The sequence below is a fragment of the Fundulus heteroclitus genome, chromosome 12 (genome assembly GCF_011125445.2).
Source record: "Fundulus heteroclitus isolate FHET01 chromosome 12, MU-UCD_Fhet_4.1, whole genome shotgun sequence".
Lineage (NCBI taxonomy): Eukaryota > Metazoa > Chordata > Actinopteri > Cyprinodontiformes > Fundulidae > Fundulus > Fundulus heteroclitus.
Window position 1 is genome coordinate 37,836,120 of NC_046372.1, and position 23,792 is coordinate 37,859,911.

At 39.9% G+C, this 23,792-nt stretch overlaps 1 protein-coding gene across 2 annotated transcripts in view; it reads right to left on the minus strand.

Moving 5' to 3' along the window:
* The window catches only part of LOC118565024 (fibroblast growth factor receptor 2-like), a 56,149-nt gene that overhangs the window by 12,245 nt on the left and 20,112 nt on the right, over window positions 1-23,792 (minus strand). For both annotated transcript variants that reach the window (XM_036144554.1, XM_036144555.1), the window contains exons 5-8: window positions 7,535-7,707; window positions 5,347-5,470; window positions 3,436-3,608; window positions 1,266-1,389 (exon numbers count right to left, since the gene is read on the minus strand). In XM_036144554.1, coding sequence (XP_036000447.1) covers window positions 1,266-1,389; window positions 3,436-3,608; window positions 5,347-5,470; window positions 7,535-7,707 — 594 coding nt within the window. The remainder of the gene's footprint in view (window positions 1-1,265; window positions 1,390-3,435; window positions 3,609-5,346; window positions 5,471-7,534; window positions 7,708-23,792) is intronic.

Sequence of the window (23,792 nt, forward strand, 5' to 3'; positions counted from 1 at the left end):
TGCATTCCATAACACATATCAGCCATAAAGCTTTGTAAGGAAGAGTCTGGGACATTCAAAGTGCTTTTGGTTTCACCATGGGTTCTTATGGGATAAGAAATTTAATACGTTATGTTATGATGAAGAAAATACATCCTGGCATAGAAAACCTAAAGCCAATAAATGTACGAGATGTACGTAACAGAGATGTTTTCAGCTTTGTGATTCTGCCCCACTAATGCATGGAGGGTTTACAAAAATACTTCATAACGTTACATACAAAGAAATCTGAACAGTTACTTTACGTTATGCACTAAAAAGTTAAGAATCCTTGGGTGTTGATGCTAACCATTGGTATAAGTAAACTTTGAACTCATCCACTAGCTTTAAAACGACAACCTAAACCGACAAGTAACATGCAATTTGCGTATTTAATTACTTCTATAACACTACCTATACAACGGCAACTATATTTCCGAAGAGCACAAGAAACCATGCATTTACATTCTGGAGATAATAAAAATCTGAAACTCACCGCTACTTGGAAAATAAGTTCACTCGTCTTCTTGTTTTCGTTCTTATGCTCTCTCATCTGTCTCTGTCTCTCTCTCTCTCTCTCTCAAAATGTCATCACCACCTTTCCACCCCCTCAAAAAAACATCCTCACTTCTGGGCCTGACAGTGGAGGTCTGCAGTCAGGTCCTGTCTTAAGAGACACGCCAATAATCAGCTCCTCTCGGAAGGGGAGGGTCGAGATGAAAATCGCGCTAAAAATCCTGCCGTGTGAACCAGCCTTAAGACAGTAATCAGTAAGACTTAATACACACAGGCACAACAATATGGCTGCCAATAATTAAAAAAAACACAGAAGAAGAAAATAAATTGCAAATAGTGGTAATGCACCACCAAAAGATTCAAACGCGCTTCATCAGCACAAGGGTTGTGCCAGGAGAGAGGCTCCCTGCTGTAAAGCCTTCATTCAGAACCCGTTACAGTTGCACTGGGTTAGGGGTTAGAAAACAGAGCCACTAGCAATAAGCAGCCTAAAGCATGAGTTAATGTGTTTTTTGTTTTTGTTAGTCTTTAGATTTTTAATGCTTTTTATTCTGCAGTCCCTTTTTACTTTGTAAAAATGAAAGCAAGGTGCTGTTCATGATTAAAGGGGAATAGGGAAGATTTTGTATTGTTTTGTACACTTGAAAAATGTTGACAATTGTGAACCACCCCTTATATAACTATAGCCATATGGATTGTTAACAAGTGTTAATCAAAGTTTAACATATTACCGACTACATCCAGCTCATAGGTATGATTGATGCTGCCATACTGGTTTTCCACCAAGCAGGTGTAGTTTCCGCTATCAGAGGGTACTACAGATTTCATGACGATGGTCCACATGTGTTTCCGGAACTGAAAGATGTGAAAAAGAAACAATCAAGAAAGCTGTAAAAGAAATATTCTAATTATTATATGAAATATACTAATAAAACCTATAGGAGGCTTTAGTTAGGACAGCGGCAAGAGTTAAAAAGTCATCTTATTCTGTCATAAATCCTGCCTGTCAGAGGTGGGTAGAGTAGCCAAAAATTTTACTCAAATAAGAGTAGAAAGTAGTTAGCTAAGAAGTTACTCACATAAGAGTAAAAACAAATTCTGTAAGAAGGCTACTCAAGTAACCTTACAGCCTTCTTGAGAAACTCATAACAGATGATTTAATATTTTAAAAGTAAATCTGACAGGCATTAATGTATTGATATATGCACAATCTGGTATTTTAAAGAAAAAAAATATATACAAAGAATAACATAATTGCAAGACAACAAATTCAGGCAGAAGAAACACTTTTCTAAATCACTGTTTTCCCAACATTATATAGTGGTTTATATACATACAGTACATTAGAATAGTCCAAAGTACTTCCAATGACAATATCCACAGTTTAATATTCGTTCATTTGACTTTCAATTGGCTCAATGAGCTCATTAGATAGATTCTAAAAGTACATTTTATTCAAAAATTTACTCCAGTAAATGTAAATGAGTAAATGGAACTAATTACTACGCACCTCTGCTGGCCGATTAAGTTATTTTTAGGGCTTGCTAGCAGCCAGCTTTTAGATGTTTCCCTGAAACCTTTATCTGCTCATCTTCTCTATGTTAATTGGATTGAGCTTCACCTTGACTCTGCCTTTACCCCTGATTCCTCCTCTAGTGCCACCTGTTAGCACATCTTTAAATGCCCACCTTCCACAGCCATTCTCTGCCAGACAATTTGAAAACCAAACGGTGAGTACATATCCAGCATTCTTTTCCTGCAAAGCCTGTTTTCTGACCAGGTTTATACTTCCTGGATTTTCTGTTGTTGCCTTGCTCTCATGAGAAACCTCATTAGTTCTCTGATTTCCTGGACACAACCTGGACTGTTTCATGAACCTGATTCAAGCCAAGCACTTTGGCTCTGTCAGCCATCTCCTCTCCTGCCTGCCTTCCATGTAGGACCCTCGTCTGTCTCACAGATCGTGGCTTAGTCTGCCCATTACCTTCTGCTGTGTTCTGCCTGCTATCTATACAGCTTTGTGGTCTTTTTGCCTGCCTGTTTTATTTATTAATAAATCTTTTAGTGTAATACTGTGTCTGGCTCGATTACCATGTTTCCTGTCTATAATGCACTGACACACAGGGAAACCGATGTCCCCCGCCCCCACTCCTCAGTTTAGCTGTAATTGGCGGCGATGTGGCTAATAACAACACAGGTTATAGTGGAGCCAGACTGAAGCTGACAATTAGAGCAGAAAAAAGGAAGATCCTGTAGCAACCTACCCTGCTGCTGTCGTTGATCACTAAAGAAAATGTAATGTGAAATTACCAGAAATGCAGAAATTGTATAGGATTGCTGCTTGATATATACATTGTACTAAAATGTGTCTTTTGCAATGGACATAGATGCGAGTTAAACAGGTAGCCTTGTGCACATTTTTCAACATTAACATCTTAATACAACATTTGCTCCTCAGGCGCCACACAGTGACAGCCCACTGCTCCCCAAGGGGATGGGTTAAGATGCAGAAGTGAATTTCTCCATTGTGAGATCGATAAAGTTCAATTATTATTTTATTTATAGTTTTTATGACCCTAAGAAAAAAATATTTTTGGGGGTTGGGGTAGTGCATCATAGGTGCCTGTGATCCTGCTAATGCCAGTGGTCTTCAATATAACTATGGCACAGCATTCATTTTTGGGACATTGAGTTTCAGCTTGCATTGTTTCTCAGATTAAAGGTGAAACTTGTCACTGTTGCTCACCACCAGAAAGGGTTTCTTACTCTAGGGGAGAGGGTTGGGATCCAATATTGAGACATTACAAACATGTCCTCGCTTCTGGTTAGAAAGCTGATGCTGATTCAGTGGAAACCTGCTTCAGAGAATGTTAAAATAATATTGTTTAAAATGATATTAACCTTGAAGCCTCCAACGCGATGGTCTCTTTTAAACTCCTTCCCGTTCTTGTACCATTTCAGATTGGGAGTTGGGTTTCCGCTGGCCTGGCATCGAAACCTCACGGTCCTGCTGACTCGGACTGTTTGAAGCTTTTTCTCCATTTTCTCTGGATGAGTCCATTTTGGGGCCATTGCTAATTAGTAAAAAAAGAAACAAACAAATTACATATTTTATTAAAATATTTCCATTTGCACAGCAATAAATCAGACTGGATGGGAAAATTTTGGACATAAAAAAAGTCCCACTACATGTAAGAGAATATTTCTGAATAAACTGGGGGACAAAAATGAATGTCCACAAATCATCATCAGAGAACCACTTAGTTGTAATTAAAGAAATATTTGAAACACTATAATATTTCCTAAAACTTTCCAGGTGAGATGTTTTACTCCTTAAAACAAGTAGGATGATGGTACTTTGACATTATCTAAAATATTTACTCAGAGCTTTAAAGCCCTGGACAGTTTAGACTGTTGAGCTATTCTACAGACTTTATTATCCCGTCTACATCAGGCGTGACCCCTCCAATCATCAAGAGTTGCTGTCCTGTGTGTTTGTAATCTACCCCTGGTGTAACACGTCAGAATCAAATGAAAGGTTCATTGCGAGGCCCCAGCAGAACTTTAGGAGGTAATTTGGTTGAAACACATCTAAAACATGAAGCACTCTGGCTATACTAGACTTGCGGGCAATTTTACTTTTAAATATATTGCAGGAATAAATGTGATTTCATATAATAAAAATTATCAAAAGCAAACATTGCCATTGGATGAAAAACATTTTTCCATAGAACATATTTATTTAATTTGGTTTGTCTTGAGACTTGACTGTTAGTATTGTAATAACATCAGTTTGAAGCATCCAGTTCTACTTCATTTTGACAAGAGATTTTGGACCACCTACACTTCCATTACATTGTTGACTACCCTGTCCCCCTGAACCAACCCACTAATAGGCCGAACCAACCCACTAATAGGCCGTGGGCAATTTGCGTATTTAATTACTTCTATAACACTACCTATACAACGGCAACTATATTTCCGAAGAACACAAGAAACCATGCATTTACATTCTGGAGATAATAAAAATCTGAAAATCACCGCTACTTGGAAAATAAGTTCACTCGTCTTCTTGTTTTCGTTCTTATGCTCTCTCATCTGTCTCTGTCTCTGTCTCTCTCTCTCTCTCTCAAAATGTCATCACCACCTTTCCACCCCCTCAAAAAAACATCCCCACTTCTGGGCCTGACAGTGGAGGTCTGCAGTCAGGTCCTGTCTTAAGAGACACGCCAATAATCAGCTCCTCTCGGAAGGGGAGGGTCGAGATGAAAATCGCGCTAAAAATCGTGCCGTGTGAACCAGCCTTAAGACAGTAATCAGTAAAACTTAATACACACAGGCACAACAATATGGCTGCCAATAATTAAAAAAAACACAGAAGAAGAAAATAAACTGCAGGTAGTGATAATGCACTACTAAAAGATTCAGAGACGCTTCATCAGCACAAGGGTTGTGACAGGAGAGAGGCTCCCTGCTGTAAAGCCTTCATTCAGAACCCGTCACAGCCGCACTGGGTTAGGGGTTAGAAAACAGAGCCACTAGCAATAAGCAGCCTAAAGCATGAGTTAATGTGTTTTTTTTTTTTTTTTTGTTAGTCTTTAGATTTTTAATGGTTTTTATTCTGTAGTCCCTTTTTACTTTGTAAAAAATGAAAGCAAGGTGCTGTTCATGATTACACCATTCTAACGTTTAAAAGGGAAGATTTTTCATTGTTTTGTACACTTGAAAAATGTTGAGAATTGTGAACCACCCCTTATATAACTATAGCCATATGGATTGTTAACAAGTGTTAATCAAAGTTTAACATATTACCGACTACATCCAGCTGATAGGTATGATTGATGCTGCCATACTGGTTTTCCACCAAGCAGGTGTAGTTTCCGCTATCAGAGGGTACTACAGATTTCATGACGATGGTCCACATGTGTTTCCGGAACTGAAAGATGTGAAAAAGAAACAATCAAGAAAGCTGTAAAAGAAATATTCTAATTATTATATGAAATATACTAATAAAACCTATAGGAGGCTTTAGTTAGGACAGCGGCAAGAGTTAAAAAGTCATCTTATTCTGTCATAAATCCTGCCTGTCAGAGGTGGGTAGAGTAGCCAAAAATTTTACTCAAATAAGAGTAACAAGTAGTCAGCTAAGAAGTTACTCACATATAAGTAAAAACAAATTCTGTAAGAAGGCTATTCAAGTAACCTTACAGCCTTCTTGAGAAACTCATAACAGATGATTTAATATTTTAAAAGTAAATCTGACAGGCATTAATGTATTGATATATGCAGGTTCTGGTATTTTAAAGAAAAAAATATATACAAAGAATAACAATTGCAAGACAACAAATTCAGGCAGAAGAAACACTTTTCTAAATCACCGCTTTCCCAACATTATATAGTGGTTTATATACATCCAGTACATTAGAATAGTCCAAAGTACTTCCAATGACAATATCCACAGTTTAATATTCGTTCATTTGACTTTCAATTGGCTCAATGAGCTCATTAGATAGATTCTAAAAGTACATTTTATTCAAAAATGTACTCCAGTAAATGTAAATGAGTAAATGTAACTACTTACTACGCACCTCTGCTGGCCAATGAAGTTATTTTTTTGGGCTTGCTAGCAGCCAGCTTTCAGATGTTTCCCTGATACTATTATCTGCTCATCTCCACTCCATTAATTGGAATGATCTTCACCTTGGACTCTGCCTTCACCCCTGATTCCTCCTCTAGTGCCACCTGTTAACTCATCTTTAAATGCCCACCTTCCACAGCCATTCTCTGCCAGACAATTTGAAAACCGAACTGTGAGTACATATCCAGCATTCTTTTCCTGAAAAGCCTGTTTTCTGACCAATTTTATACTTCCTGGATTTTCTGTGGTTGCCTTGCTCTCGTGAGAAACCTCATTAGTTCTCTGATTTCCTGGACACAACCTGGACTGTTTCATGAATCTGATCCAAGCCAAGCACTTTGGCTCTGTTAGCCATCTCCTCTCCTGCCTGCCTTCCATGTAGGACCCTTGTCTGTCTCACAGATCGTGGCTTAGTCTGCCCATTACCTTCTGCTGTGTTCTGCCTGCCATCTATACAGCTTGACTTAAGCTCCTTTCTGGTCTTTTTGTCTGCCTGTTTTATTTAATAGTAAATCTTTTAGTGCAACACTGTGTCTGGCTCGATTACCAGGTTTCCTGTCTGTAATGAACTGATACACAGGGAAACCTGCCTCCCCTGCCTCCACTCCTCAGTTTAGCTGTAAAGTCATTGGCGGCGATGTGGCTAATAACAACACAGGTTATAGTGGAGCCAGACTGAAGCTGACAATTAGAGCAGAAAAAAGTAAGATCTTGTAGCAACCTACCCTGCTGCTGTCGTTGATCACTAAAGAAAATATAATGTGAAATTACCATGAATGCAAAGATTGTATAGGACTGCTGCTTGATATGTACATTGTACTAAAATTTGTCTTTTGCAATGGACATAGATGCGAGTTAAACAGGTGGCCTCGTGCACATTTTTCAACATTAACATCTTAATACAACATTTGCTCCTCAGGCGCCGCACAGTGGCAGCCCACTGCTCCCCAAGGGGATGGGTTAAGATGCAGAAGTGAATTTCTCCATTGTGAGATCGATAAAGTTCAATTATTATTTTATTTATAGTTTTTATGGCCCTAAGAAAAAAATATTTTTGGGGGTTGGGGTAGTGCATCATAGGTGCCTGTGATCCTGCTAATGCCAGTGGTCTTCAATATAACTATGGCACAGCATTCATTTTTGGGACATTGAGTTTCAGCTTGCATTGTTTCTCAGATTAAAGGTGAAACTTGTCACTGTTGCTCACCACCAGAAAGGGTTTCTTACTCTAGGGGAGAGGGTTGGGATCCAATATTGAGACATTACAAACATGTCCTCGCTTCTGGTTAGAAAGCTGATGCTGATTCAGTGGAAACCTGCTTCAGAGAATGTTAAAAGAATATTGTTTAAAATGATATTAACCTTGAAGCCTCCAACGCGATGGTCTCTTTTAAACTCCTTCCCGTTCTTGTACCATTTCAGATTGGGAGTTGGGTTGCCGCTGGCCTGGCATCGAAACCTCACGGTCCTGCTGACTCGGACAGTTTGAAGCTTTTTCTCCATTTTCTCTGGATGAGTCCATTGTGGGGCCATTGCTAATTAGTAAAAAAAGAAACAAACAAATTACATATTTTATTAAAATATTTCCATTTGCACAGCAATAAATCAGACTGGATGGGAACATTTTGTACATAAAAAAAGTCCCACTACATGTAAGAGAATATTTCTGAATAAACTGGGGGACGAAAATGAATGTCCACAAATCATCATCAGAGAACCACTTAGTTGTAATTAAAGAAATATTTGAAACACTATAATATTTCCTAAAACTCTCCAGGTGAGATGTTTTACTCCTTAAAACAAGTAGGATGATGGTACTTTGAGATTATCTAAAATATTTACTCAGAGCCTTAAAGCCCTGGACAGTTTAGACTGTTGAGCTATTCTACAGACTTTATTATCCCGTCTACATCAGGCATGACCCCTCCAATCATCAAGAGTTGCTGTCCTGTGTGTTTGTAATCTACCCCTGGTGTAACACGTCAGAATCAAATGAAAGGTTCATTGCGAGGCACCAGCAGAACTTGAGGAGATAATTTGGTTGAAACACATCTAAAACATGAAGCACTCTGGCTATACTAGACTTGGGGGCAATTTTACTTTTAAATATATTGCAGGAATAAATGTGATTTTATACAATCAAAATGATCAAAAGCAAACATTGCCATTGGATGAAAAGCATTTTTCCATAGAAAATATTGATTTAATTTGGTTTCTCTTGAGACTTGACTGTTAGTATTGTAATAACATCAGTTTGAAGCATCCAGTTCTACTTCATTTTGACAAGAGATTTTGGACCACCTACACTTCCATTAGATTGTTGACTACCCTGTCCCCCTGAACCAACCCAGTAAACTAAAGGATAAAACTGAATAGAAAATATGTCAGTAGAGTGAAGCTGTAATATTTCAACTTCATTGGGAGATAAGAGAGGGAACGATCTCTGGGTCTGGATCCTTCCCATGCCCGGTGGCTGCTGCAGACATAAATCACGTAAAAGCTGTCATTGAGGTAGCAAAGGTCCTCTGATTCAGAGTGACGTTATTTTCCTACTGTGATCCACAGACATGGCTTGCTTATAACTGACTCATAAAGCTAGAAAAAACTCAGAGCAGCCATTACTTTTACTCAGAAGCTCAATTTGTAAAAAAAAATAAATAAACACTGAATAAAGTTACACGTTGCATTGGTAGGCAGTGATGTGGAGTTTCGGTATGAAGTGTTCAGTAACTCTCAGTGTCACATTCAGGCTGAAAAAAAGTTATACCCCAAAATATTCCTAGTTCTAGATTGAAAGTTATTTTTATTGAGTCAATAAGTAGGTAGGAAACAAGGCAGGGATTGTAGGGGCTGGTAGGCAGTGGAGCCGCCCTCAGGCTACAGATGGAAGTCATTTGAGGCCGAGATTTACTCAGGTGTTCGGGAGTTGCACAACTCTGTCTGGACTCCGGTGAGCGGATATAGCACTGTAGATGTTTACTTGATGCATACATTGGTGCCGTATTCTCCAAAAACACAGGAAGCAGTACTCAATATAACCAGTGGAAACGCAGTAAACAAGAGAAGAAACAGTTGACGACACACACCCGAAATTACAGTATAGTAGTCAATCATGAAGAATAGTTGTTGTATTCATGACAGCTAAACAGAAATAATCGAAAGGTTAGAGACGTAGAAAAAGACATATGTTCACCTGTTGCATATGGAAAGATGTCAAGAATGGGGGAAAAAAAAGGATATCTTTTAGTAAAAGCTGTAAGAAAACATTTTGCTTACTAAATGTAAGCTGGTTGCTTTACATACTGTGGGTTGTTGTTTTAGACTAGATTTATACTGCAAGTGATGGAAACAGAAGATAATATCCTTGTTTATACTCACAAACTTGGCCAATAAACTCACCCCTGAAAGCTTGCCAATGATATGTGTATGCTGTTTTCAATCACAGAACAAACCACATAGTAGTTAAAGTTGAGCCACGTAAAAACCTCTTTTTCTGTGATTACATCCTCGCCTTCTGAAAAAATCTACTCCGCTAGGCAGCCCGGCCGAATGAGCGATATTTAGCTGCCAACATAAGGAACTCGTTGAGTGTTTATATTTAAAAACAGAACTGCATAAAGAGCCTTTTCCATCCACATCAAACATTGCCAAAGTAGTCCCACACCAGACTCGGCTTGGACTTCTTCATGTTGCATCCACCTTTCCTTTTTTCTTTTAGCCTATGCTGTATGGCAGCCATACTACAACACTGAAAGAAGGTCTAAGTGGACATTAGCAGTTAATCAGATGCGACAAACTTTAATCTAGTTAACCATTAATCAGACAATTAATCATAAGTCGATTATTTGTTTGCATCCCTAATGGATACCTTACCTATCCTGAGGGAAAATTAGGAATGACATTTAAAATAAACTAAAATTCACTGATCAAAGTGTTATTGCAACATGTTGTTGCAAAAAATGTTTAGGGATTTACCAAAAAATGGTATCTGTCATCTTACAGCAACTGTGTTCAAAGCACAAAAATTGAGAACATATCTTTGTAATCAAGAGAAAAACATTGATAAATACTGTTATTCTCCTCTTTCTGTGTGTGTAGTTGCAGCTTCAGCTTGGAATCCGCGCAGCTTTCAGTATGCGCATAGTACGCCAACAGTGGGACCCTCGAGGGAGGTTGTCCTGTAACTGGTGGATTTACCATTTAACACTGAAATTAAGACATGGGGGGGGATATGGCATTGTGCAAAAATAAGGCAAACATACCTTCTTCTGTGTTAGCAGGCTTGGAATGGATCCTTAACACTTGGGTGAAGATAGTCAGAAACAGAAGTACACTTGGCCTTGTCAACATCTTGTTGAGGGAGCTACAACTGTTGGCTTTTACTCGACTGGAACGCTGTTCAGATGCCTGGGACAGCACAACACTATAAAAAATTCAAACTAAACACAATGTGTTAATGCTACTATCTACAAGTAAAATAAAAAAAAAAGAAAGAAAATTACCCAAAAAGAAATGTATTTACTGCTGTTGTGCTGAAGGACGCCTAACCTTGAGATACAATTCACTCCATACTAAGACTTACTCCACTATGTTGGGCGTGGACCAGGTATTGAGATCCAAACAAAGGCTGTAAAAAGTTAAGGTTGTAAACAGCTAAACCAGCTGAATAGGGCACTCAACAATACCCGCCCTCCACCTATTGCTGTACAATGCTAGTCAGATGACTCAAAAAAGAGCTACAACACATTTCTCAAGGTTACAAGCTTGCAAAGAAAAATGCCTATTCCTTACATAAATCACCAAAACATATCAAGGAAATTACCAAATTAAACATTAACTTCATATGGCGAAATAAACATCATTACATCAAAAAGAACATACAGTAAAAAGCTATCATGATAGAGGAATTTAAGCAATACGTTTTGAAGTAGTGAATGGCATCTTAAAATTTAAGTGGCAATCTTTCATTAAAAACAGTCAAGAGATTTGGTTTGCTCTCCCCACTCTGGTATTCAGTAATTCCTAAATTACCCATCAACGTATTTACTTTTCACCAACAGGTGCTATTAAAACGGCAAATGGCATATAAACAAAAGTTCAGTCATAATTCACTTTTACATAGAAGTTAGTCTGAATGCGTCAAAAACAGGATAGGGAAACAGTGGCAATGACAATCTGTGTGTGCAAAATAATCGTCATGACAATGCATCTCGATTCTAATATTATTATAATAATAATAATTGAACTTTTTTGATTTCACAATCAAGCAATTGGGGGTTAAGGGTCTTGCTCAGGGACCCAGAATGGCAGCTTGCGGGAGTTGAACTCAGGACCTCTGGGACCGAAGCTCTGTGCGCTAACCACTCAGCCACCACTCACCCCAATTTGAAATCCAATGCATCAATTCTTGACGGCAAGTATCGATTATTAATTTAAAAATATAGGATGATAGGATGGCTGATTGGGTAAAGCATATTGCATTACTTGTATACTATTTACGTTGCAGTTTCGAGATTTTATTCAGTATTTTCCCCAAAGCAGATGTGTTTCACTTTGTCAAAGTGTCTCTCTTCTTTCTCAAATTGTTGCACAGCTCCGACCAAAAATAGACCAGGAGTCATCCTTGATCAGAGCTATGCAGTACTAGCCTGGCCAGCCAGACTGACTGACTGAATTATGTCGCAAACAATAGTCAGTCTGAAAAGTCGGTAGAACCCAATTTCAAACGCGGTACTAACAGGGTCAGTAGCAAAAGGCTAGAACCAATCAGATAACTATGGATGTGACCCAAACAGCAAACAACATGCCTGTTTTAGCTCTTAGAGTAGCGTAGTAGAGTTTAAAGGCATAGGCCTATCTGGCTCATTCAGGACGCAATAAAGGTCATAATTAAAACATCGCTCAATTGCAATCAGCAAATTGACTGATATGGTTCTAGAAAAGCGCTGCTACAATAAGGCTAAAAAGTGACACATGGTAAACTCCCACCTCTCGTGCAGCGATTGGTCCAGCAAGTTTTAGGCCAGAGTGTATTCACCATATTCAGCCCCGCCTACTTTTTTACAGCAACATTTCTGTTTTGTCTAAGCACATATGGTAAGTCGTTAATCCGCTGTTGTCAACACCAGAAAATGGAGAAAATAACATGGGAAGAAACACATACATCGTTAAAAAGAACTTGAGGTAATATCTCTGCCTGTGGTGGCCTAACGGTTAGAGCATTGTGTTTTTGTGTCAGATGTTCTGGGTTTAACACCCACAAACTGCCAGTCTGGCTCTCTAAGCAAGACCCTTAGCCCCAGATCAAATCAGGTACTTGCAACCTTATCAGAGCTCAAGTGCATTCCTTTAACCACTAGGCCACCATTCCCCCAATAATGTTGTTGCTTCTGGACTTCCTCGGAGAAAACCTTCGCTTTTTTCCACACACCTCGGCCAATCACTGAAAAGAAGTGTGTTCACTCAAAACTCCTCTCGAGTCAGCACGGTTTGACCAAGATCATCAGCAGAGAGGAAACACTGGAATGTGAGTGGAAAGAGCCGGTGGAACTGGGCCTAAAGTGGCATGGGTTTGTCGAGGTGCCTAATACTGACAATAAATATATTTCACAGAAGGAAACCTTATTAATAATAATCTTCTTAAAATCTCAAGTCAGACTTCTTTTTGTTTTTTAAAGATCTTACAGTTTATGTTTGTATTTTTTCAATGTTATTTTTCATGTCTAACTTAACGCCATGAGACTTGAAGTTAATAAAAGTGACATGACACTTTGAATTTGGCTCATGAGGATCTGATTTAGAACTGGCTTTGTTCTTTTGAGTTTCTGTACAATAAAACCTTTCGATCTATAGATAAATAGATAGATCTATATATAAATATTAATCATATGACTACCGGCTCTTTTCCCCCCACTCAGTTCAATCATCTGTAATCTGGAAACATGACTGCCTCCTAAAAGGATAGATGTATTTTTATGTAATTTTATTTATTGTCTGTTATGTCACGCTTTATGGACGAGTCTGCAATAACATTTATCTATACAAAATACTTTTGTTAACACAGATTTAATTCTCGCTTTGAGACTGTTCGTAGATGATAAATTATGTATCAATTAGTTATTTTGTCACAATCATTAAGTTTTATAATGGTCAGACATCTGTATCATTTTATTTTGTAAAACATTGGTCCTTATTCGGTCTAGTGCTCAACTATTTGGTTGCCTACAGTCTCATCCATCGCTGCTTCATCTGATCTGGCGCGCACGTTTTCCGTCCAGCTTTTGGCCACTTAATGCATTTCATAATATTAAAACAAAATAAAGCGGAATCAAAGAGCGAGGAATGTAAACTAGCACCTCACCTTGGCGGCGGGGAGCGGTGAAGCAGCCAGAATCTGTCAGAGGGATAAGCGACAATCCTGATCTGACAATGGAAGCAGAAAAAGTTCCAGAAAAACAATAAAATGCGGCGTATCCAGCTTTAAAATTGCGGCTTGTTAACAAAGCTCTGCTGCCTTTAGCTACCGACTTAAAAAAAAACTACTTTGCGCATTTCCCAGCCAAACTTCAGCGATAGGCGGGATTAATGTGGCTCCAAGTCAGGGCGAGAAACGTGTCAATATGTGTCTCTCGCTTTTTCTTCCTTTTTGAAACCTCAGTCTTTTAATTTTATTAGAGCTTAGAGCGTGCTGTTGCATCTTACCTGAGCTGCCTCCACCCCGAAAATGACAGTCAAGCCAGGTCCGTGTAGGTCTCGCATACAACATTACTTAAGGTAGTAACGCCGGAGAGGATCTTTCAAAAATAAAAGCAATAGACTGTGTTTTACATACATCAACTGGACTGGGTGTCATTCTTGCTGCTCTGTGTCCTAATTAGAATTTTCAGGTAAATATGGACTTCATTTGTCTCATTTTCAGTCATTTATTTCTCCAAAATCGAAAGAGGTGACAAAAAGCTCTCTGCATGTTATGTGAAACGGTCACTTATACTATACTTAGAATAAATATTTCCTAATTTTACCTTAGATTTTTGGAGAAAAGCCAAGTCAAAGTTCCTTATGCATATCCAACATATTAATTTGTCTCATTTTCAGTAGTTTATTTCTCCAAAATTCTAAAAGGTGATAAAAACCTCTCTTCATGTTATGCAAAAGGGATCACTTATACTATAATTAGAATAAATATTTCATAATTTCACTATAGATTTTTCGAGAAAAGCCAAGTCTAAGTTCTTTATAATGCCAATTCTGGATGTGATGTCTCATTTTCAGTGATTTATTTCGTCCCCTTTTATGATTTTGGAGAAATACATAGCTAAAATCAGGCCATGCTTATCTCGTATAGGCATTATGAGAAACTTTGACTTTTTTTCTCAAACATATGCAGTAAATTATGAAATCATTGTGAAAGTAATAGTTTTTCATAAATATATATTTTGCAAGGGTTATGCTCCTCCTATTCTCTTAATTTCTCTTTTTCGCCTGCAAAGCCACCCTTGCTGCTTTATTACCGTAATGCACCATGTAAGCGCGAAGCTAATCTTTACAACATAGCGTGGGTCGGCTGGCGTGTATTTCCTTGGCTCACTTGACCGCAGTGTAATTTTCGTGTTGGAGGCTGGCTTTGTCTGGAATTTTCGAGGTGGTGGGAAACAGCATTGGTCATGAGTTCCTGAGAAACCCATTTTTTTCACAAAGGTCTGTAGAAACAGTCTTCAATTCAATAAAAAAATACTGTATTAATCCCAAATGGAAATTAGATGCTGGTGTTACTCATGTTGCAGGGGTTTCTTTAGCGAGTTGTTGTAGATGGTGATGGCTGTTGACAGGGAAGATTAATGTCTGGTGCTGGATATTCATACACCTGACTGTGGCCATGAAAGTGGTTAGAACACATGATTTTTATTATTCTGTCATGATGTCGGCACTGAAGCCTGGTCTAATTTCTTATGCCACACACCTGCTTAGCTCCACCCATTCCTCATTACCTCAGATCTGTTCCACCTGCTCACACTACCAGCTTTTTGACCAGACTTGAGTGCCAGTTTATTTCAAGCCAGTGGTGAGATCTATTCCAGCGTTCTTTGGTCCGATTACCTGATCCTGACCTGTTTTGCCTCTCGACCTCTGAGCCTGCCTGATCCCGCCTGACCTGATTGCTTGACCCGTCTTTCTAACCTCTGCCTGACCGCCTGCCTGATCCCTGCCTGCGTGTGTACCGAATCGGACCTGCTACCACTTGGCCACCACTCCCTTAGTGGTGGCCTAGTGGTTAGAGCACAGACCTTTGGTCCCAGAGGTTCTGAGTTCAACTCCCACAAGCTGCCATTCTGGGTCCCTGAGCAAGACCTTTAACCCACAATTGCTCCCCAGGCGCTGCACAGTGGCAGCCCACTGCTCCCCAAGGGGATGGTTGACAAAGAAGAGAGACACTTTGACAAAGTGAAACACATCTGCTTTGGGGAAAATACTGAATAAAATCTCGAAACTGCAACGTAAATAGTATACAAGTAATGCAATATGCTTTACCCAATCAGCCATCCTATCATCCTATATTTTTAAATTAATAATCGATACGTGCCGTCAAGAATCGATGCATTGGATTTCAAATTGGGGTGAGTGGTGGCTGAGTGGTTAGAGCACAGAGCTTCGGTCCCAGAGGTCCTGAGTTCAACTCCCGCAAGCTGCCATTCTGGGTCCCTGAGCAAGACATTTAACCCCCAATTGCTCCCCAGGCGCCACAGAGTGGCAGCCCACTGCTCCCCAAGGGGATGGTTGAGATGCAGAAGTGAATTTTTCCATTGTGAGATCAATAAAGTTCAATTATTATTATTACCACCGAGCCTTCCTGACCTCGTCTAGCCCGTAAGCCTGACCGTGTACCGATCTTGGAACGATCGGTACACGATCATCCTTACGGTTCTGACCCTTCTGTCCTAAGACCACCGATCATCTGGAGAAGTTTTGCCCTGGGACGTACTGAGAGGCGACCACCACTCAATGGCTGATGGTTATCACCCGCCGCAATGGCTGAAGGTGAGGAGAGGCACAGATCCTGGCTGTTAGCGACAGCCACCCTCAGCCGCCTCTCCAGAATATTTTCCGGCATCGACGCACAGTGCTGGCGTCCCTGAGGGTCAGCCAGCGATGCCTGAACGTGTTTAGCGCCAATGCATGTAATGCACATCGGATGAGGGTCCCGCCCCAAGATAGATGCCCTGTATGACGCTGGGCATAGGCGGGGTACAGCCTCTTTAATTTTCGGTTCCGAACCTTTGGCAGTGGTAGGAGCCGCAGCCGTGATAATAGACAAACACGGAGCTCATCGTTACACGTTAGCTCTCAAATGAGATTAAGTCCGCCCGCCACCACACGTCAGCAGGACTGTTATGCTAGTCATACATTGCTAACCAAAAACCAAGCCCACATTTACGTGTTAGCTTGGCGACAAAAACGCTCTCTATTCTGTTAATTAAAACGGAGTAGATATAGGAACAGCGCGCCTTCACGCGGTCGCTGCTCCCAATGTTTGTGTTCCTAGAAAATTAGCCTGCGTGGTACAGGTCAGTCCTGGTCCTGCGTTCGCGATGTTTTCCTTTAAGGAAAGCCGAAGAACAGTTAAACAGGTCCAAGCTAGCCTGAGTGTGCTGAGGGAGCATAGCTGTAGTCTTCACACGGGAAGAGGGCGAGAATGAGTTGAGGTGGGTAGATTGGCCGTGACAATGGTTGGTGGTTGGTGGGTGGAGACATGGACACGACGTGATGTCATTGGAGCGTCTGTAGTTGGAAACACAGAGCAAAGTTAGAAAAAAACATATGCAACCATAGAGTATCTATCTATCTATCTATCTATCTATCTATCTATCTATCTATCTATCTATCTATCTATCTATCTATCTATCTATCTATCTATCTATCTATCTATCTATCTATCTATCTTCTTGCACATTATTGCTATGGAAAATGTACTTATTCACATAATCTTTATTTAGTGAATAGTGATAGGAATGTGGGTGCCATCTATGCAGCCATTACACCTAAAATATATGAATAGAAAACTAGAGTGGAAGCCTTAAAATTTGGTGCGGAATAAATAAATTAATGCTTTCATTGTGTCATTCATTTATTAAATTTGCTTACGCCATGTTTGAGTGCACTTGCCTCACTACGCGTCTTCTTTTTTGTCACAGGTCAGTGATATTTTGATGAGAGCTTTTATAATCTCACCATATCTGTGCCTCAACGCAGAACGCGCAGCATGTGGAGATGAGCAGCGAGTGGGACAGAAGCGTTTTATTGTGAAAGTTCTGCTCTCTGCCATGATTAACTCACCAGGGAGCGCCCATCATTTTATACTGTGACCAAAAAAGTTGTACAGGCTCTGTAGTGTCATAGAACTGCTTAACTCCGGGGCTCGATCAGTCGGAAAACATTCCAGATGAGGATGTTCATCATCCCGCGCCTGCCTGTCATCTGTCGCTAGATGAGACCTGCAGCTGCTTCATTTTCAGTATCCAACGCAGGTGAGGAGGGGGGCCTGCTGGTCAGCACCAGGTCTGGCTCTACACTGGAGCAGCAACTCCTGATTCCCTGACATCACCCCTATACCTTCGAGACAGAGAAAAGGAGATATAAGCTAAGCGCCTGGGCTGCTACAACTTACAGTCACCAACAGTCTACAGCAAATTCACACATTATAAATAGTGATAGTTAGTTTGGCTACATGTAATTAACTCTCCTCCCTCGCTGTGATTAGGTGGGGCTCAATCGCTGCCAAATAAATCAGGTTCATCTCCTGGACAGCGAACAAATATGTGTCCAGTTTTTGTAACTTGCTCTCTTTTTTCCTTTTCTTTTCGCTTTCCCGTTCCACTTTTATACTTATATGAAGCGCTCATGCTAGCTTAGTCGTTAAAAATTCTCCACTCAGTGTACAATCTGCTGCCAAGTGACCGAAGATGAAGTTGGTGGAAGGTTGGTGATAATGAGTTTCACCCAAAATATACTTGGAGAAAATGGCAATCCACTTGAAAATTTGCCTCATAAAGTTAAATATAAGAGTGAAAATAAAGCCAGTCATGCAGAAAAACATTTTATTCAACATTTTACAGCTACTGCATCACTAAAATCAGTCAGTCCTTTACTGTTTGCAGAAACCATGACTGAGTTCTTACTGTGGTAGCACCTGGGTGCGATTTGCTGGGGGGGATTTACCCCCCCTCTGTTTGTGACGTCCCCCCCTCTGGTCATTCATGTTTCATCCCTGGGGGGTGATACATTCCTCCCCCCTCTGATCTGAATAAGTTATATTATCAGGGGTTAAAGTTCTCTGTCGCGACGGATTTCCGTCATCTGGAAAATGAGTGCAAAATGTTCTGTGTAGTTTTTTTATTCAAGATTTTAAACAGAAGCTGCGCTCAACCAATAAAATCTGGCAGAGCCAGGACGTTAGCCAATTGGAAAGAGAGTAAGGCGGGTCTTTGCAAAGCGGAGATCTGCCAGTCTGAGGTTTATCGGTGTTCAATCATTTTAACTTTTGGAAGAACATCTCAAACTGACCACAGACAGTATGAATGAAAGTAGCGGTGGTCAAAGGTTTTCTTTGGATTTATGCGAACCAGCAGGTCATAAAGTTCGGTGGATAGAACATCTGACAACAACCTCCCTCGTCAAGTATATCTGTCGCTGCTCCTGCAGTTAATTGATGAGTTATTTCCACCTGTGGCCATGTCACCTGTCAGTGTTTACTTCCTCGCTTCCAGTAATTTAGCTGATAAACGCAGCGACTAACCAGGGATCTCCCCATGATTCACTGATATGTTTAATAAAACTCAAAGAGTAACGCTCTAGCTCAGCTAGTTTAGCATGACACGCTTTTTTTTTTTTTTTTTAAGAAAGATCGGAATGTGAAACAGTGTCCCGGTTTGACTGGGTCTGATTCAGAAAAAGTAAAAAAAATCATAAATATTATTCCACCTGCGCTTTTCTGTAACAAAGAAGTCAGAGCTGCAGTCAGAGCGGCTGTCAGTCAATAAGCAGCAGCTCCACCTCACGAGCAGCTGAACCAGGACACTCGTTAAATTAAATCACAAGGATTTTGATGCATACAGATTATTATGGAAACTACATCAAAAATAAAACAAATAAACTGCAGCTACAACATGGACTGGAGAACGGGTTCTAACTGTGTGAGACTGGAGAAAGGCAATTCTCAGAAAGTTTTGTAGTTATTTGTTATTTTTACACGGAGTGGAGCGCGATGTGAAGCGAGTCGCACCAGAAACATGTGAAAAAGCCTCCTGTGGATCTATGGACTCATTTTACTCCAACCCAAAAACACCTGCCAGACAGACAAGCTAAACCAGCCAAGATTACCTTAAACAATATTTAACTTAACGCAGAAGTATAATAACATTTTTCTAATAAAAGTGTTCATCTTTAAAAGCAAGTTAAGTTTTTTTTCTGATAAACTTTAAGCAATTGTACTAAACTTTTTAAAAATTTAACCTCTCATCCATGGATTTTCTATACCTGCTTTTCCGTACAGGTTTTACGTCATGCCGTATCTGATGGGGAAACGCGGCTTGACGTAACACAGGGTCGTGGAGGAGCTGTTGACCATCTCAAGCAGTCAATGAGCGAGAGGTGGGGACCCAGAGTCCACCCTGGACATGTCACTGGGCTAAAATATAACCGTTTTTATAAACTTCAAAAAAGTTAATGCCTTTTTATAAACTCATGAGTAGTGATATTAGTTGGTGAGCAATAACGGGCAAAGCAGAGACTGATTATTGTAATGTGGGATCTGTGTCAAATTAAAATGTATGATCTCATGATAGTGTTGGTTATGTGTCCCTCTTTGTCCATGGCTGTTGTTGGCCTTGTATGATCACAGGATTGATTTATATTGAATGTGACTGTGGAGTTAATGTACAGGTGTGAAGAAGATGATGTAATGATGCAAGCTGCTGTCTTTTGAATTAGCTGCAGTTTATGGAGGGTTTTGAGATTGTAAAGGGGATAGGTGAGTGGACTGTGGACCAGTTTGGCAAAAGTGCGAAAGAAGAACTTGCTTGATGCTGCAAATATGAAAGTTAACCAGGTGATGTTATGGATGTGGAAAGTGAAGGAGATTATGTAGAGGGCTGTCCAAGGATGGCGCCAAGGCTCTGAAGCTGGAAGGTGGGAGAGATACAGGAATTGTAAATGGAACTACCAGATTTGGTTAAAGTGGACTTTGCACAATAAGCAAATGAGGTTACTAAGGTGGCATGACGTCCACGGCCCCGGGAACGTCAAAATTTATATTAATACATGTCTTGTGTCCTTCACATTTGTAAATTTTATTTTTTGTTTGATTTTAAAGAGTATTATTACATTTTCTGCTCAAAGCGATTAAAGTAAACTAATACCTACTCCTGAGTCCCGACAGTAGATGGCGCAAGTTTAAAAACAATAGTCTAACCTACTGGACCTAGCTAGCTACCTGAAATAGCACCTGCTAGCTAACCATTATTAATATAACTTTTATACATTAATAAAACTTTTGAAATGATCCCCCCCTCTGTTTTTTTTTTTTTTTTGCAAATCGCACACTGGGTTGCACTCATAAACAATTCTCCGTGATACGTAAGCAGATGTTATATCAGCTTCTATCATATTAAGATAGCCCTAGGGTTCTTAAGTAGTATCTTGCAGTTTCCAGGCATTGTGCATTCGCGGGCTGGTGTGTTGCCCTGCTCCCCTCCGAAATGACCTGAAGTAATCCAGTCATCTTTCACAATAAAAGATCCTACAAAATAAAAAACTGTTCAGACTCGGAGAATAAATTTAACGGAAAAATGAATTATTACTTGGGCGGCCGGGGCCCGGTGCCAATTGTTCCACGGACCTGTACCGGCCTGTGGGTTGGGGACCACTGACCTACATCATATAAAAAGGCAATGTATAAACAAGCACCATATAGAGAGAGTTTCTCTTATTTATAACACTGATAAAAACAAAGAGCAGCACAACAAATTTGTTCAGAACTGAGAGCATCCCCTTTTTGTTACGTGAGGGATGTGTGGGCTGAAAATATTAGGATAAATCGTTGACAGCGACAAAAAACTGTAACGCTTGAAAATAGTGTACCTGGAAATGATGAGACATGCAATCAGGGTCTGATCTGTCTCTACTGGCAAAGATTTCTGCGGAGCATTTGCGCTTCAGCATTTACAGGCTCCTCCAGAAAAAGGATGTGCCTTTCCTGACACATCCTTGTGCAGATCTCAGCTAAAAAGTTGGACAAACTCATGGTTAGCCCAAGCAACCCTGCTATGCAGCAGAGGTGAAGAGTTCATTTTCTTAGTAGCCCCATTCGCTTACACAAACACATTAGATAGATTAATTACACACAGACTGGTGGTTTCAAGCCTTTATTTCTGTTGATTATGAAATTGTTGCACTTAATAAGATTACAATATTATATCAGACCAACAAAAAAGTAAAATGGGTTTAATGGAAATTATTTAATACCTGCTTAAAAGTGATTTTCAAGGAACTATTCTGACCAATGATCCTCATCGGAACGCCTATTCTGTATTTATAGAAAATAAACAATCCGCTGGAGCACCGATAACATGGTGGTTATTGTGCATAAGCAGTTGATCACTTTTAAAGATTTTTCTATGAACAAGTGTGACAGTTTAAGTACATTTGACCTCTTTTTCAGGTTTTTGCTTGTGTTGTCTGATCATATTTGTTACGATGTCTGAGCCCAGTTTTACTCTGTTGCCTCAGAGCGATGTCAGATCTCCACAGCTGCTTGTCTTCGTTTGAACTCCTGACGGTGGAGGCTGCTATCTTGAGCTTTTTGTTCCACCCAGTCTCCACCAGTTCCTCTCCATTTGGCTTTGTACTCCATCAGCTCTGAGCCAGTGACCCAAACACTGGTGTGACATTTCATTTTAATATCATTCCTTAATTTATAAAGTCCTTTACAGCAGCCAACCAGAGTGCTTTACAATAACATCAGAACAAACATTCAAAAACATCAAACAAATTAAAAAGGTAATACATTTAATAAAAGTTTGAAATCTGAAGTAAAAGACCACAGTGCTACTAAGTATTCAAAGCCCTCTAGAATAACAGGGTCTTAAGTTTGGATTTAAAAAGGTTCGGGTCAGTGCCTGAACAGAGACTCAGAGGCAGCTGCTTCCAGAAGCTGGGTAACACATTTCTGAAGGCCCAGTCACCCCAGTGTTTATATTTAGTTCTAGAAACATTCAAGAAGAACTGGTACGATTAACCTCAGAGATGTACCATGCACACAGCAAGTAAATTAATCAAACATGTCGCTGAAAAGTTGTAGAGAGAGACAAAACCACTTCTAGCTTCCAAGACTGTCAACCATGCAGAGTTATGAGAGATCCTGATAGAATTGCCTACCAAGCACGTATACTTCCCAGCGTCATCAAAAGAGACATTTCTCAGTTGAAGGACTTCCATTTCCTTGTCCGTAGTGTTAAGGCCAGCAGTCTAAAAAATAAAGCAAGTAACAAGGGTAGTTCAGGATTCTGAAAGAAAAGAGGAGAGAAGAGTGTTCTCCTCCTCAACACTAGACCCAAAAGTTAACACACCCAGAGACTCAACAGGGGGCTCTGTCAGGAAGAGCCCTCCAGTATCTGTTAGTGGGAAAAGGTTGTTAGACTGAGCCTGTACTGCAGAACCTCTCTTAGGGCACACCATCACCACTTAAAATACCTCAGTCTCATCTCTGCATGTAAGAGATGGGCATGGAAGACTCCTCAGCAGAACAGGACACACTTAGGACTCAACCTCAGGGAGCAAGAGCGATAGAAGAGGGCAGGACAGGCCCTTATTAGGATTTACCTTGCTTTTTATTATTATTAATAGAAAAAAATAAGTACTGTGATTTTATGCTTTCTGTATATTTACTTAAGATTTACTTAGCTTCTTCCATTGTTAGTGTAATTTTTTTTCCTATGTAATATTTCCCTAATACGAATAATAATCTACTCTTGAAAATAGTCGGAATTCATACTTTCATAAATTGCAAAGGGACCCTGTGTCTATCACACAGATTTACCTAAACAAATACAAAAATGCTGCACATAAAATCTGTCATTTACAAAAAGCATTATGAACCTTTTATTAAAATGAATTAAAAAAGCCAATTAGGCTCCTACCTTCAGGACACGGACATAGGGTAAACCATCAGGATCAACGCGGCTTCCATTGACCTCAAAATGTTTCAGCCACTGAATGTGAGGCTGAGGGTCGCTGAACACTTTGCACTCAAACTCCACATCGCTGCCAACCACTGCAGTACGATTGGCTGGCAAACCAGCCTGCAGCATCGGCCCACCGTTACAGTATTCTGCAACACAGGTAGAAGGGCAAAGAAACTTTTGTTTTGACTTTTGGTCCGCAGTGAGGCAGATTTTCAGCAATGAAGATAAATATATCTGTGGGTAAAGTACACACGGCTGACTGATCAACAAACAAACTAAATAAAATACCATATTGAGGCATAAAACCGGAAAAGGGCCAAGGTTGACCTGACATAGTACCTCATGTTACAACCATACATTCAATGTAATTTATTAAGATTATATGA